At 50.9% G+C, this 17739-nt stretch overlaps 1 protein-coding gene across 2 annotated transcripts in view; it reads right to left on the bottom strand.

The window, feature by feature from the left end:
• The window catches only part of CENPE (centromere protein E), a 1911253-nt gene that overhangs the window by 811217 nt on the left and 1082297 nt on the right, over positions 1–17739 (bottom strand). For both annotated transcript variants that reach the window (XM_085641421.1, XM_085641422.1), the window contains exon 45: positions 6319–6633. In XM_085641421.1, coding sequence (XP_085497547.1) covers positions 6319–6633 — 315 coding nt within the window. The remainder of the gene's footprint in view (positions 1–6318; positions 6634–17739) is intronic.

Here is a 17739-nt window from a genome sequence, read left to right as displayed (position 1 = left end):
CCACCTGGTTCACCGCTGACCTCCAAGAATCCAGAAGTACCTGCAGACGTCTCGAGAAGAATTGGAGAAACACCAAAACTTCGGAAGACGGCACCACATAAATGAAAGCCATGATAAGAATACCACCAACACATCAGATCCACCAAAAGGACCTTCATCCAGAACAAGATTCTCGCCAACTCCAGCAACTCGAAGGAACTCTTCAGCATCATTCAGAAACTTACCGAACCCCCCAGCGAAACCTTGGACGTCACTCCCTTCCAGGACCTCTGCAACAAACTCAGCTCCTACTTCCATCTGAAAATCAAGTCCCTCTACGACTTCTTCAACCAACAGACACCTGACTTCAAAGCCACCCCCTCGTCCAGCAACGCCTGCCAGCCCACCATCTCCTCCTGGACCCCAATTACCACAGAAGGCACCACATCAACCATGAAAGGCATTCACTCAGGAGCTCCCACGGACCGCGGCTCTCTACACATGCACCATCAACGCCTCCTTCAAAACTGGCTCTTTCCTCGATGACAGGAAACACGCAGAAGTCAAGCCCCTACTCAAGAAACCCTCAGCAGACCAAACAGACCTCAAAAACTACCTACCCATCTGTCTCCTCCCTTTCGCAGCCCAAGTCACCGAGAAGACTGTCAACGACCAACTAATAAAATTCATCTTAGAGAACTCCATCCTCTACCCCTCCCAATCCGGATTCCGCAGCAACCCCAGGACAAAGACTGCCCTACTCGCCGCTATAGACAACCTTCACACACTCCTCGACCAAGGCCAAGCCCCGGCCCTGATCCTACTCACCCTCTCTTCAGCCTTCGACACCATCTCCCACTGCAGACTCACCGCCAGACTCCACGACACCGGCATACAGGGAACTGCCCTCAACTGGCTCCGCTCCTTCCTCTCCGGCAGAGCCCAAAGAATCAGACTTCCACCCTTCTTCTGCGAACCCACAGAGATCAACTGCGGAGTCCACAAGGATCAACGCTCAGCCCTAAGCTCTTCAACATCTACATGGCCCCCCCCTCGCCGCCCTCGTCAGATAGCACAGACTCAGCATAGTATCCTACGTCAACGACACCCAGCTCATCCTCTCCCTCACCAAGGACCCTACCAACACCAGACTCAGCTTCCAGGATGAGCAGCAGCTGCCTGAAGCTCAAATCGGAGAAGACAGAAGTCCTTGCCCTCAGACCCTACCCCTCTGCATGGGACAACACCTGGTGGCCCACTTCCCTCAGCAGCCTCCCCACCGCCACAGACCACGCCCGGAACCTCGACATCATACTCTACTCCTCTCTCTCTCTCCATGACCCAACATATCAATGCAGTCCCCTTCACCCGCCTCAACACCCTTCGCATCCTTGGCAAGACCTACAAATGGATCCCCCCCTAGATTCAAGAAAGACCGTCACCCACGCACTCATGACCAGCAGACTGGACTACGGAAACATCTTCTACGCCGGGATCAACAAATCTCTGCTCCACAAACTCCAAACCATACAGAACACTGCAGCCAGACTCGTCCTCGGCATACCTCGACACGCACACATCACCCAACAACTGCGAGACCTCCACTGGCTCCCCGTCGAGAAGAGAGTGACTTTCAAGATACTCACCCACACCTACAAATGCCTCCACAACATAGGACCCCAGTATGTCAACGAAAAAATCTCCTTCCACGGACCCAAGAGAAACCTCCGATCCGCTGACCTCGCCGAGGCCCGCGCATCCGTAGTGCAAGAACGGGTGGAAGAGCCTTCTTCTACATCGCGGCTAAGACCTGGAACGAGCTCCCAATCGACATCAGACGAGCCCCCAATCTGCACATTTTTAGGAAGACCCTTAAGACCTGGCTCTTCGACTGACCCGACCTGCTTCTCCCCTAGCGCCTTGAGACCCACACGGGTGAGTAGCAAGCTTCACAGTACCCTGAATGATTAAGAGCAGCACATTTTATGACACTCTAAGGGAGCCAGCACCACACTCATACAGACTACTGCTGCAGGCTGCGTGATAAAATGCTCTAAAAAGTGAAAACAGAAAATGCCACACACCGGTGTGCCATGTCCCCTAACCCTGCATGCAATAATTATAAGTCACCCCTACAGCAGGCCTTATAGGTCTAAGGCAGGGGGAATTACACTACATGTGTGGACATACCTGCATGAGCAGATATGCCCCTGTGCTGGCCAGTTCAATTACTGCCAGTTCAAGTGCTCAGGGAAGCCATTTTAAGTACATGTGCTGGAAACTAGTCAAAAACAAGTTTCCCAGTTACATGATGGCTTCACTGAAACTGAAGATGCTTGGTATCAAACATCTCGCATTAATAAACACACACTGATTCCAGTGATGGATTTATTAATACATGCGCCCCAAGGGCACCTTGGAGGTACCCCCTGAAAACCTACCAACTACTAGTGTGCTGATTGACTGGTCCTAACCAGCCTACCACCACAGATGAGTTTCTGACCCGCAGGGGTGAGGGCCTTTGCTCCCAGGAGGTCAGGAACAAAGCCTACTCGGGCAAAGGCTTTTTACACCACCTCCCACAGGACGTCCTGTGAATTAGTATTTTAAGGCAGGGAACTTCAGAGCTAACCGCCTTTGGTATGCAAATCTGACTTCCCTCACAGGAGAGGATGCCAACCCCACCTGACACGCCCTCCCTCCAGGACCCATTTGGCACCTAGACAAGTTGGGAAATCAGTAGTCAGAGAGGTGTATTCACCTTCAGGCTAGTTCAAACCCTAAGGTAGGCTACCTGAAGTGAATACGAAAATCAGAAGTCTGCCATTTTTGTGATGGCCAACCTAGGAACCCTGGGACAGGGTTATACCCACTTTCTGCAGAAGTGGTCATATAGGGGGTGCAGAAGAAAATAGCCCACTGGCTAGAACCCTACACTCCCCTAACACGTGTATATAGGGAAGCCCCTGGCACCAGGAAATCAGATCCTGCTGACGTAAAAGAAGGACTGAAGAGCCATGAAAAGCAAGAACTGTGGAAGTAGCAACTTGCTTGGACCCAGCCCTGACAGCCTCTTAGCTGTTCCCAATGATTGCGCCAAAGCCGACTCATCATTTTAAGATGATGTGCCTCCAAAAGCCTGGGAGGACCACCAGCACTTCTGCCAAGACTCAAGAAACTGCAGTGGAGCAGTGGAGCTGCTTCCCTTCACCCTGCAGGTAGGTACCAAAGAAAGAACTGTGAGGATTCAGAACTCTGTCAACCTGACACCAGCCAGCACAACTGCACCCATCGCTCCAAGCCGGGGAGGAAGTGGGCAAACAGTGGCAGTTAGGACCCTCAGCCTTCCAGAGAAAAAGCCCAGCTTGGGTTTGCCAGGAGGGGACTCCTCGATGCCGCCTGCAGCCTCTGTGCGCAGCCCCCTTGAACGCAAGTTACTCGGCTGTGAAAAAACAGGCGCCTAAAGACCCCTCTGCACCCTTCTCCCCTGGCCCGAGTGGAAATGGACCAAAGGTGTCCCCACGTCCCCAAACTTCGTAAGTCATGAGCCCCCCATGTTGGTTTCCTTGCACAAGCCTGCAGCCTCTTTTTGACCGAACCAATCCCTATTGACTAACATGGGGTACCAAATGCTGAAAAACACCTATGCACCCCGCTGCCCCAGTGCCAACCGAGATAACCTGTTGGTGCTGCCTTGGACCTTACCTCATATTTACTTTAAGTCCAGGAGATTGGTCCAGTAAGTCACTATGAAGTGCCCAAATGCAGTATGTTTTCCCCCCATAGGATAACATTGGGCCCTCCGATGCGGAGAAGCACGTCTGCACCCGGCCGTCCCAGTGCCGCCCAAGGCGACCTGTTGGTTCTGCCTTGGACCTTGCCCCATACCTACCTTACTTCAGGAGATTGGTCCTGTAAGTCGCTGTAAAGTACCTATATGCAGTTTATGTCTTTCCTCCACAGGATAACTTACTGTTTCAGAAATTGCACTGTGTTAATTTTTCAAACCTGTAAAAATTCATAACTTGATACGTACCTACCCAATTTTGATGATCTTGGTGCCAAAAGTTATATATAGGCCGGAGTTATTTTTATAAATTGATGTGGATCTCCTTATTGGGTTGTGAGCATCATTTATTGACTGTGTGTGTATTGCAGATGTCTAACGTTCCTCTCTAATAAGCCTAATGCTGCTCGACCACCCTACCCCCTAGAAGAGCACCTTGGGATTGCTAGAGGAAATACCTGGACTCTCTGCACAGTTTACCACTTTTTGATATACTATATAAAGAGCCAGCTTCCTACACTGCTTATGAAACATTTCTAGATCCAGCCTGACACCTGGGGATAATTCTAAGGTAAAGAATCAGCAACTATAAGTCCCTATCAGATCAGAAGTTAGCAAGGCTGAGATGTCAGCCTGTAACTCTGCACTCGTCAATGGGCTTCTACTACTAGCAATTTTACAATAAAAATTACATTGTTTTTACTGCTAGGGTCTTAAAATATGAAACTACAGGTTAAACCCTTTAACATAATGCACCTTGCCTTAAGGGCTCATTAGGTCTGCTTTAGGGGTGACTTACAAATATTAAAAAGGAAGTCATGGGCTTTGCCATGGCTTGAAATGGGGGAAGTAGAATTAGCAGTTTGAAACTGCTCTGCCACACAGCAATGGCAGGCTGCTATTGCCTTGTACCACTTGTGGTGGCACAACTACTGCTGCAATCCACGAGAGACACTATAACTTACAAGCCCTAATTCTATGTATAGTTTATTTTGGGGATCTCCCTATAAAACACGCAATGCATAAAAAATATTTACAATTAAAAATCCTTAAGAACACCATCAAATACAAATTATTTTTAAACATTACAACTTCAATGTATTAATACTTTGCTCCAAACATCCATTCACATTATTTAGTCAATAACATGTTTCTCAGGCACGATGCTGAATATAAAAAACTACTTAATCCAAAGACAACATAGCCGTGGATGTCAGCCCTAAAATTCCTTATTGCTGCTTTATAGTGCCTCACACCCAGACACACCCTTGGCTGAACTACACTGAAAGTTGGCTTGATTTCCTAGACTTATGCTCCTTTTGGGAAAAACCAGATAGTATCAATGGCACTTAACACAACCGCCTGAAAAAGAAATATTGGCTCTTTATAGAAGCGAAATTGTTTGCGAGCTCCAAGGGAGGACCATTAATTGATCAATTACACATTTTAAGCCCTTTCCTAGATTTGAATCTTTTATGGATGATATAGTTCCACAATATGCTAAAACTCTATAGAGTAAATTCAGGCTGGGAATTCTACCACCAAAAAGCCCTAGTTACCCCCAGTACCATATGCTAGGGACTTACAAGTCAAGTTATACCAATTGGGGGTAAGTCAATTAAACATCCACCTTTTTAAGGGTCAGGGCATATACTGGGTCAGGGCATATACTGGGTCAAGGCTGGCACAGCTCAGGGAATTTCAACGATATTACACCAGTACCTAGTGGTCCAAATGGAGGTAAAAAGGGGGTCCTGAACCTGTTAACAGCCGGTTTTCTCACAGGGACTTAAACAACCATGACTTCAAGTGCAATAACAAGCATGAGGGAATAGCTCCGCTTACTGCCCGGGACCTTATACGCCACAGAACCTGGAGCATCATGAAGCCGACTGACACTCTGCAAACAAGAGCTTCAAAGAAAGCCCCCGAACGCATTTGGATTCATGGCGTTGCAGTGTGGAGAGGCATATGAGTTGTGGCCCGGCTCCAGGCACAAAAGGCAAACCTAGTGGGGGGTCTGGCACAGACATTTATCTGTGACAGTTAACACGGGGTTTAAACACCTGGGGATACCCCAGCGCACAATTCGAGGAAAAAGCTCAAAAAGGGTCAATAAAATAGTCCAGAAAATGGGCTGAGGCATTTCTCTCCAGATCTGCACTGATGGCATGGAAAACCAAAAAGAACTGTTGCCAGCACGCTGTAGTGGTGCCTATATAGGCACCAGGCACATCACATGCGTGACAATGCAGATGCTGCAGATCCTGAGGCGACCAACACCACCTACCGGTGCAGAGAGGTACTGCTCACAAATTTCCATATCCATTCTGATGCCTGGGGAATGTTGTAAGGTAAAGAATCTGCGGCAAGGGGACTCCATCAGAGACTGAGGATACCTTCCATGGATATGAAATCTGCGGGAAGACTTTTTTACTCTAAATATATAAACTATTATACTTCCAGTTAAGAATGCTAAACTGGAGCTAGATGTGTTATTAAAAATGAAGCATCATCATCACATTGTTTAAAACTGCTATGGAGTCACTTACAAGTGCAACGTTCTCCTTTAAATCTTCCTTCAGTTGATCTCGCTCGGCTTCGAGAGCCTCCTTTACCTCATAAAACCCATCTCTTTCCAGACTCAGAGCTGTAACTTCCTTTTGCAATTCTTGGAGTTTACTTGCAGCTTCACTATTTTCTCCCTTTGCACACTCTAAAGCAGCCACACTGGCAATTAACTGTTCTTCAAGATGTTGCATTTCAGAACCCATTGTCTGTTTCGCCTTCATAAGCTCTTCCCTCTCACCAAGTTGTTGTTTCTGTTCAGTGATTTTCTGCTGAAGTTCTTCCATCAAAGAGGACAACTAGAGTAACAAATATCAAAGATAACAGAATTTAAAACAGGTTTAAAACTTAAGTCTATACAACAAATGAAACCTCAGAAGTGTCTGGACAAGTATGTAAAACCCAAGATTACTTTTAGTCAGTTGCAGTGCACACTGAAGAAAATTACCTTCAGGCATAATAAAATTTCAGAACAAGTTAATCATAAAAAGGGCCTATATACCTCTACATTGTTGATAATATTCATTGAAGTCAATGAAAGTTATGCTTCATTTGATGAGATTGGTTTGGCCAGTTTTCCTCTAATAAAACTGTGCAATAGTGCCAGGGTTGATAGAAATATTCCAATAATCATGAAAAGGAAAAAATGTAACTAATTACCATACCAGTTTACAACTGTGTTACTAAGCTATGATATAGTGTGTGCGTCAATAAAATCACTGTTAATCATTTTAAAGGGAACAATGATTCAAAAAGATACTTCAATATACATCTCAAGTATTTACCCGTTATTGCATGACTGAAATAACACACACACCTTAATTTACAGGGGAATTCCAGAATCCCTAACAGCTAACGAACATGCAATGTATGCCAGATGGAGTCTAGTAATACTAGATTTTCTATTCTGAAACTCTAAATTGCTAAATCTTGGTAAGTGGAACCTTGGCCCAACTATGTATTTTTACTTAGAACTACCTTAGTAAGTTCTTTTATCTAATAGCCGTTCTATTTAATTTTTTTAGAAATAAAACTCTCGTCCATTCGTTTGTGGCTCGGGGATGGTCTAAACGTGAAGACTTATCATTTTCCAATAGTATGGGCGCTTATTTCATCAAACTTAGACCGTGCGATCTGTAAGTAAAAACATGATCATTGGTCCAGTCTTATCTAGATAGGGCCACACTTATAATAATATACTTTTAATTGTGTATTTTCAGGTAGCCTCGGCAGCACGTTATCACACAACCATATCCCGATAGATTTTCTCTGGTTTTAACATCAATAAACGCGGCCGCACTTTCTGCCGTTTATTGCCGGTTAGGATATTGATTCAACTACTATCCCATTAAAGGCTGGTAAGTGCGGGTTTGGAATGTGACGTATTGTGCTCTCTTTAACACTCTCACTGTTGGCCCTAGGGTTATTTTAAGGTGTCCAACGTCTCAGCCGTTATCAGTCATCCATTACGGTATATCTCCATATATGGGACCCTTTGGTAAACTTGGTGACGTCACCAGTTTGTTATCTATATCTTCTCTATCTGACCAGTGTTTCTCGTGAGGTTGTCCGTTTTTTCTGTGTCCCGAGCACAGTATAGCTAACGGCTGCCATATAAGGGGAGATAGCATCTATATGCTCACCACCTTACGTGTATCTAATATTTTAGGACACAAATTTACTTTAGCTAGTTTATATACTAATCTCCACACTATTCGACAGTCTAGCTGTATCTACCATCAGTCTTCTAACTATCTGCTTCCCGATTCTTTTTTAGTTCTATATCACATTTCCTGAAGCCATCTTAAGCCTGGTGCCTCCGTCAACAGATTAAGCTTTCAATTAGGTTTATGTCCATCACACTACCTAGTTAAGGTGATTGGTATTCTCTTATTTGTTTATTGTATCTTTTTTTCTTTATTCACTTATCGGTGATTCATTTCATTTTATTTTATTTTGCTGGTTATTGGTTCACTGGTTTGATAACTTTTTCCTTTCTACGTAACTCCAGCCACATAATATTAATTAGATAGTGAAAGTACTTATCTTGTTTTTTCTTGCCCACAGACCAACAGTTGTCAATATTGAATTTATGTCAGCACCTTCGTTACATGACGTTGGAATTCAAGTTTTGTTTAGCACTTGTCGCCTTCTGAAAGACCTATCTTGCACGCCCTGAGGAAGGAGCCTGTATAGTTTATATAGGATCTCGCGTAGGCGCTTGTCTTGTGTCTTATTTTTTACCTAATTGCTTTGTACATACTGGTTTTTGTCTTAACATTATTGTCATTATTGTTTTCATTGTTCTGGCTTTTGTATTGTATTGTATTTTAGTGTTATTTATTAATGTCATTATGTTGTGTGCTGCTGATGATATGTTTCATTTTTGTACTATTATTGTGATTTAATATGTATCATATTTAGTCTAAAACAAAAAGCTAAAATGGATATGTATATGTTTTTCAAAAAAATTGAAAAAATTATTCAATAAATGAATTGATAAAAAAAACAGTTGGCCGTGGGCGTGCCTTATTATATGGACATATTGCCCTAAATTGAAGTATATAGGTGTAGGAAGTTTTGTTTGTGTTTTATTCAACTGTTTTATTTCCCTGATTTCTTCCACACAAACTTAAAATACTCAGGGTTCCTCTGTTGTAGTTTATTGATATTCACTCTTCTTTTGCAACAGATCATCACAACTGCAGATCAGTGCAGCACCACTGATCTGCACCGAGTCTTCTGATATAAGTCGAACAAATAAAAGTAAATTGGTAGAAAAATGCATTTTTACTTGTGCATAGGTCACATTGCATGCCTCAATACATCAAGATGTTTACACCGGTGCAGGGATTTGTACTAGAGTTACCATACACAGAATTATAGAAATGTTTATTTTAGAAAAACGTAGACAAGGGAGAATGTTCAATATAAGCTAGTTGTTGCCTGAGAAAGGAGGTGAGCAAGTCATACAGCAGGGAATATCACAGACTATGTTTCATAGATCTAACTGAAACCTAGTCTCCAATTACTACTGAAAATTAATTAGAGTTATTTATGTTACAAACCGAAAGACATCCTTCATTTAAAGAAAGACTACTAGTTTTATGTCTACACAACAGCAGGGGAAAGGCTGGAGAAGAACACAAAATAAACTCATACAACTGGTTCAGGTTCAGAAGTACGTGTTACTTACCTTCGGTAACGATGTATCTGGTAGAGACGATTCTAGACGCAGATTCCTTCATGTAGAATTATCCCCAGGCGTGAGACTGGATCCGGAAACATTTTGCAACAGCATCCCGCGCGCCCGGGGCAGGGCAACATCACGCAACTCCGCCAAGGTTTCATCGCGTACGTGACGTCAGCGAGGTCACATAAGACCCGTCCCGGCGCGCCCAAGTCAGTTTTCTTCGGAGAACTTTTCCGCACCACAACGCGGCACCACCAGATAAACTGTGGGAGCACGGGAACAAGCAGAAACCTGTGCAGCCACCCTGCCCGCACATAGACAACCTCCCATCCCTGTGCCCCGAAGGGAAGAACAGGCATAAAAGTCATGGCACACGTAGGAAGCCCACCGCCCTCATCCTGAGCAAGGAAGGGGACCAGTCCCAAGACAGACACGGACAACAAACCACCAAGCCACCCCAACCTAGAGGGCAATCACCCACAAGGACAAGGGCAAGACATGACCAGAGGACCCTCAAACCAGAGGACAGCAATGGAAGGGAGGGAGGACAAGGATAGAAGCAGTCCCCCAAAAAACCTGGAGTAGCCAGAGCAGCAGGGCACCAGTGTACTGAAACCCCATCCTTCAAAGAACCAAGGGAGGAATGAACCACCCCCAGACGGAGCCACCCGTCAAGAACAAGGAAGGCACTGACAGGAGACACAGCCCCCCACCGGGAGGCGAGTAACGAAGACCAACCCAAGGGTCCTCGCAGAATAGGGGAGGAAGGGCGGGCCGTGAAGGAATCTGCGGCTAGAATCGTCTCTACCAGATACATCGTTACCGAAGGTAAGTAACTCGTACATCTGATAGAGACTACTAGCTGCAGATTCCTTCATGTACAATAGATACCCTTGCTATACCCCCTGGGAAGGAGGGTCTGCGAAAGGACCCCGCCAGCCAATGCAGAACAGAGCGCCCCACAGGGGACCAGATCTGTGGACCAGGTAGAACCTCGCCCCTGCCAGGCCAAGGGAACCCCCACAAGCAGAACCCCACCGACCCCAAGGGGATGTAGGAGGGAAAGAAGGCTGAAGAGGCTCGTACACTCACAGCAGAGGAGGCAAGGGCTGAGGGGCCAAAGCACCTCACTCCCCCACAAAGCAGCATAGCTTCCGTCGAATGCCAAGACAGGAAGACGGAAGAAGAAGCAGCCTAGAGAGCCCAAGGAAACTAGGGAGAAGAAGGCGAGTCCACTCCAAATGGAGAGCAGCCTGTTAGCCAGAACAATGTCGGCGGTCAAGGCCAGAAGCAAGAAGAACAGCCCGAGGCCCCAGGAAGACCAAGTAGGCAACGCCTGGCAAGGGACATCCCAGACCTCAGAACGGAAGCAGGGAGAGGAGAAGAGGCCCGGGCCACCACCACAAGTGGCTGCGCACATGGCCTCAGGAAGCAAAAGCAACCTACGTAAACACAAAGGAGAACAGGTACCCGAAGGCGACCAGAACCCTCCAGCAGAGCACAAGCCATATGACAGCTACCATAACCCCACATAGGGCACGTGAAGTCTTGTTAGAGTCGGGGATCTCTGGTTGGCGCAAGGTTGCCCTTGTGTCAAGCAGGAACCCTCTCCTCCACGTCAGGGCGCAGGATAACCCCTCGCGAATGACCCTTGCTCACCCTCTAGGTGCGTGGCGTGAGCAGCCAAGGCGATTCCTCAGGCGTTGTTGGTTAAGCACTTACAATCATACACACAGTAAATACATCAATCCCCCCAGAAACAGACACCAGACTTGGATATATATAAAAATACGATTCTTTATGTAAAAATAAGGTATATATATCTCAGCAGACTTATCACAAGACCAATAACGTTTTCGCTATGCCACCAGGTTGTAACGCGGGCAAATGTTCGTTGTTCGTAGCTTCAAATGGATACTTTGTAGTTCTCTTGCAAATGTTACTTGTGGTCCCAGTACTCACAGAGATCGACTCCTGCGAACGGGGAAATAAGGCGTTGCGGGCCCCGAGCCCGATGCTGGAACTTCTTTCGTGATGTGGAGAGTCAGCACAGGTCGGTGCGACTCTCGGCTTCAGACGTGTTCTTGGGTCCTCAATCAGCAGGTGTGGGCACGTAGGCAGGCGCGGCATGTGACCCTTTAGCACAGCGGTGCAGGAGGGTCTCCACAGCGGGGGCGGCGTGGCCTGAGATGTCCGGGGATAGCGAAGCGGGGTCGCAGGGCACGGTCAGTGCAGCTGGATGACCCGGCGTAGATCACAGTCGTCGGACGGCTTCCGGCGGGAGGGGTGATAGCGCGGTCAGCGCGCTCCAGTAGCAGGCGGTGACAGGGATGCAGGCGGCCTGGCCCGGGAACAGAGCGGCTCGGGACGGAGCGGGGCTCTCACGGGTTTGAGGCAGGCGAGCTTCTGAGTGTCACGGCCCTAGGAGGGGCGATGAGGGGCGCAGTCTCTTTTCCAGCGGGATGCACACACGGCTCGAATTGGAGGATGAGCAAGAAGCACAGAGAACCCACTGGTCCTGGGGTTCAGTTCAGGGGGCAAGCTCAGATCAAGCCCTTGGAGAATGTTCAAGCACAAAGTAGCAAAGTCTTTTCAGTAAGTCTCTTCCTCTCCTTTCTCAGCAAGGCAAGCAGCAGGCCAGCTCCTCCGGCGTCTTCTTCTCCTTCTAGTCGGGCAGAGGTTCTTTGTGGTAAACAGGATTCTGATTTCTTAGGAGCCAGGCTCCTACTTTTATACCATGATTCTTTTGTTCTTTAGCGCCAGGGGGCCTAGGCCTGGCTCAGTCCAGTTCTGGAGCACTTTGTTATGGTGACTCTGCTCTTTCCTTTCAGCAGCAGGGCAGAGACATCAGCCGCCCCACAGGGGGGCGGCGCCGGCTTTGTGGTGGCAGAGCACAGGTCTATTCAAGAGTCAAGGTGTACTCCTCCCACCCATCCAGGTGTCACCTCTCTACCCACCACCTGGCAGCCAACCTGTCTCTGGGGATTCCCCAACCCTGCTCCTTACTGTTGCCAGGCAGAACACATACACACAGCAGAGGCGGACTGAGATGGTCAGGTCAGTAAATACTAACTATCTAAAAGTAGTATTTACAAACCAAGGATATTAAAATAAACTTGACTACAAGAAGTATTTTATTATTCTGAGTTCAGGCATACTAAACTTGACACTTCTACCATGCTCTCTGAGTCCACTGGGGTCACAGCGTTGGCGTGATCCCGGCAGCCCATTCTGGCCTATGGAGAGCAGGTAGCCTTCAATAGTGAAGAACGGAAATGGCTGTAATTCACTACTAAGACATGCCACACACATCAGGGCATGTCCTACCTTATGCCTACAATGCACCCTGCCCTTGGGCCTACCAGAGGGGTGGCTAATATGTAGGTAAGGGAAGGTTTAGGGACTGGCAAGTGGGGGCACTTGCGCAGTCAGCGCGACGGTCCCGGACCGCGCACAGGGTCTGCGGTGGCAGACCCTAGACACACTTTACAAGGCCGCTTTCTGTGGGTGGCGCAACCAGCGCTGCAAGCCCACCAGCAGCATTGGCATTCACAAGCCCTGGCACCCCTGGTGCACTCTACTGGGGACTGACAGTGAATCCAATAAACCAATCATGGACATCAATTACAGGTACACTTTACCTAGGGAGCACTTGCACTGCGGCACGGATTAGCCGTGGCGCAGTGCCCTGAGCGGACAACACCAGCAAAACAATCGAGGCACACCATCAAAAAGTGGAAGGGAAACTCACGCCAAGGTGCCAGGTCTAACAAGTCTCAATATATAGGAACCCTCTTTGGAAGAACTTCCGCAGCAGAGGAAGAAACAAAAAAAACCACGGGGAAAAAAAAATATCCCCGCTACAGGCTTGACAGCAGCCCAAGCAAAGCAGAAGGCCCAATCTCAGGGCCAAGTCTGCGCAACAACTCCTGCAGAACTCACACACAACAACAAAAGGGCCAACCAGCAGCCAACAATGCCAAAGTCCCAAGGAAGGAAGTAACGGCCAGGAAAAAATACTCCACAACCATAACCGCCGGCCTAAGAAGACCTAAAAGCAACCCTAACTCAGACGTCACTGAGGAGGGGACAGAGGAGGAAAAGGACGGAGCCCTGCCAAGAGCCTCTGGATGGCGGAGTCTGCCGGGGCATGAAACAACAGACCGCCATTAAATGGAAGATCAATGAGCCTCTCCCGAATATTTTCGGGGAAGACGCCGTCCCGAAGCAAAGCATAGCGACGAAGAGCGACTGAGGAAGCCATGGCCAGGCCCAGCACCTCAGAGACGTCTAGAGCGGAGCAGAGAACAAACGCCGCAAGCCCCCGGCCATCCAAGGCATGGTGCCGCAAATCCACTTGAGCAGACTCCTGGGACGCTGCAGATCCCAGAGACTCAGCCGAGTCCCACAAACAGGAGGAGGCCCTAGCCAGCTGGTCTTAAGGTGTTAAGGGCCCGCAGGGCCGTGCTGGTTGAGGCAAAAATGTTGCATCCCCAAGTGTCCAACCAGCGGGCCTCCTTGGACGGCGGAGCCAACAGGGGCGGCAGGGAGGGAAAAGCAGTCCGCAGAAGGGGACTGGCGGCTGAGGGGTGAATGGAGAGGCACGCCGGGTCATGCGGCGTCGGAAGGTGCCGATGCAGAAGATGCGGAGGCACCGGGTCCCTGGAGGCAGGATGCCTCCAATCCCCTGTCAAGGCAGAAAGGAGCGAACCTTCAAAGGGAAGCAAGATTTCCCTCCCACCAGAGCCCTGGTGCAGGACCTCCGACAGATGGTCCACCGGAAAGTGAGCCACCGGGTAACCCATGTGTAGAATGCCCACAGCCGCGGACACCACGTGAGTGAAGGCCGCACCAGTATCCTTAGGGCCCCGCGGTGGAGAAAGCAACACCTCTGTGGGCGACGGCTGCAAACTAAGGCGACTGTCCCCGAGGCCAAGCGGGGAGGGCAAGGGCTAGACCTGGAAGTCAGGAGGTGCCGAAGAATGAGGGACCTGCCGCTCTTCCAACGAACACCCCTGCCTCAGAGAGGGCGGGGAGCCACCCTTTGACGCCGGTGAAAAAGACACCACACGGCGACCAGTCTCCGGGGAGGACGACACCAAAATGCAGCCTGCCTTCGGAGAAGGAGCGTCGGAAGACGAATCCACGGTACGACCCCTGCGGAGCGGCGGAGTCTGCCGCTTGAGGCAGGACACTGGCGCCATCCGGCGTCGCCGGGCAAGGGACCTCCAAGTCACCCCGCACCGGAGCGGGGACCGGAGTAGAGCTGGAGCCACACTGGCCCAGGAGTGGCGCCGGCCCGACCTCTGCCGAGGCAAACACCTGCGTGGGGGAACGGGATGGGTCCAGGGAGGGGCCCGAAGCCCTCCGCCGGCCTCGGCCCAGAAGGAGGCAAAGGTTGCCCGGCAACCCCTGTGGCGGCGCCGGGGACGATACAACCTCTGACTCGCCCTCCAACGAGGCAGCCGCCTGTGAGGAGGTACGAGAGGGGCCCGGAGAAGGACGAGGGGCCCTGGACCCGGAGCGGGACAAGGAGGGTCCACTGACCCCTGTGGCTCCGCACGGTCCAGCTGCTGCCAGCGCCGCAGCGGCGGCATCACCTCGGCCTTAGACAGGACCACCCTGCGAAGGGACCGAGAGGGGCTTGGGGATGCGACCCGAGCCCCGGCGACCTACCGTGACACCACAGGGACCCCCACGGGGGTTTGCGGCAAGGCAGAGATGCCGTGGCCTGAAGGTGCCCCAGAGGAGCCGCACCACATCCTCCAAACCTGGATCTGACCCAGTCGGTGCCGGGGCAGGAGCCACCGGTGGCGCCGCGGAGGGTCCTGTGCGAGGCGAGGGATCTGCCGAAGCCCCAGGAGGGGAAGGAGGAGGAGACGCCAGCGAGGCCTGCAAAGCCGCCGCGTAAGTCTCCATCTGGACTCTCGATGCCCCAACACTGGGAAACGGTGGATAGGACGACACGCGGGGCCGCATCACCCGTGGAGAGTCCACGCCCCCGGTAGGACGAGAACCTGCCCCCGGGGACCAACTGCGACACTTACCCACCGGGGAACGATGCTCACGTGACACCGGAGAAAGGCGAGGACAACTACCACGGCCGGACCAGAAGCCGTCCGCCGAAGCAGACCGAGGGGAGAACGTCGACCTGGAGAGACGCGCCGAGAGAAGTTTCATTCGGCGCTCCCGCGGTGCTGGATAGTGGCGGTGCAGAAGGTGCTGGGGCACCGGGTCCCCTGTGGCGGGACGGCCCCAAGTCCCCAAGAGAGAAGAGTGGAGTGAACCCTCGAAGGGAAGCAACAGTTCCCTACCACCAGAGCCCTGATGGAGAACCTCCAGAAGATGATCTGCGGGGAAATGGGTAGCTGGATCACCCATGCGCAAAATTCCTACAGCCGGGGAAACAGCGCGGGCGAAAGCCGCTCCCACCTCCGTAGGGCCCCGCGGAGGGGAAAGCAGCTCCTCTTTAGGTGACGGCTGCAAGCATCCCCCAAGCCAACCGGAGGAAGAAAGGGCCAAGGCCGGAAGGAAGGAAGAGAGACGGAGGAGTGGGGGACCTGCGGCTCCTCCGGCAAAGACCACGGTCGTGGAGACGGCGAGGAGCCGCCTTTAGACTATGTCGGGGAAAAAGCCACGACACGGTGGCCCGTCTCCGGCGAGGATGACACCTGCAACCGCCGAACCTCTAGAGAAGAGGAGGCGTCCGAAGACGAGTCAACGACCCGACGTTGGCCCGGCGCCGTAGAGTCTGCAACCTGAGGCAGGACACCGTCGCGGACCGGTGTCGGAGAAGATGCCGGGGCGACCTCAGACACAGCACACGGCGCGGACCTGACCTTTGACGAGGCAGTCGCCTACGTGGAGGGACGATGGGTACCCCGCCAGCTGCGACTCGTGAAAGGGCGAGATGGGCCCTCCGCCGACCCCTGTTGCGCCGCCAGGGCCAGTAGCCGCTGGAGCCGTAGTGGCATCACCTCGGCCAAGGGCACCACTTGTCCCGAGGACCGAGAGGGGCTCGGGGGTGTGAGCCAAGCCCTGGCGACCTCCCGCGACACCACATGGACTCCTGCGGGAGTTTGCGGCGAAGCAGAGGCGCAGTGGTCCGAAGGAGGGACCCCCGAAGGGCCGCACCCCAACGGCGGCACATCCTCCGAGACTGGACCCGAACCAGTCGGCGCCAGAGCCGCCAGCTGCAAGGGATCCGCTGACATACCAGGAGGGGAAGGAGGAGGAGAAGCCAGCGAGGCCTCCAGAGCTGCCGCATACGTCTCCATCTGGGCTCTGGTCGCCCCCACGCCGGGAAATGGTGGATACGGGGATGACACGTGGGGCCGCACCACCCACGTAGAGCCCATGCCCCCGACAGGCTGGAACCCGACCCTCGGGGACAAACTGCGACACCTACCAATAGGTGAGCGGCCCTCCTGCGACCTGGGAGAAGATCAAAGTCGGCGAGGGAAGCCGCGGGTCCGAGAACCCTCCGCAGGGGCCGGGCGAGATGACGACGCTGACCTGGATACACGAGCCGAAAAATTTCACCTGGCGCTCCCGCCGGGACTTCGGCTTCATCTGCTGGCACGCCTCACAATTAGTGGAGTCATGGTGCTCCCCCAAACACCACATACAGATGGGATGAGGATCCGTCGCCGACATGAGGCGGCCACACGACGAACAAGTTTTAAACCCGAAGGCATTCGCACACTGTTCCCACACACGCAGCAATAGCATAAGGGAAAGGCCTAAACAGGCCCAGAGCACAAACCGGATCCGCGTTGCACGCGGAAAAGGAAAAAACTTACGTAGGCGCGCCGGGGTGGGACTTATGTGACCTCGCTGACGTCACGTACGCGGACGACGCCTGAGCGGAGTCGCGTGATGCCGTCAACACCGGCGCGCAGGGATGCTGGGCAAGAAAGTTTTCTGGGTCCAGTCTCACGCCTGGGGATAATTCTACGTGAAGGAATCTGCAGCTAGTAGTCTCTATCAGATTACACATTTCAAACAATAACTCCAGAGCTTTATCCATATGGAGAGCATCATATTTAAAAAACAGAGGTCTTACAAATGTTATCCTATTTGCAAAATAAAATGCACAGTCCATAAGAATATGCATGAGGGTACTTTTAACTTTACGAGGGCAGGGACAAAGACCACTATTACTCTGCACCCTGATACTGTGTGGGTGGGAAGATTAGATTGGGTTATATCC

Source organism: Triturus cristatus, chromosome 2_2 (assembly GCF_964204655.1).
Source record: "Triturus cristatus chromosome 2_2, aTriCri1.1, whole genome shotgun sequence".
Lineage (NCBI taxonomy): Eukaryota > Metazoa > Chordata > Amphibia > Caudata > Salamandridae > Triturus > Triturus cristatus.
This window is presented reverse-complemented; position numbering and strand designations above follow the sequence as displayed.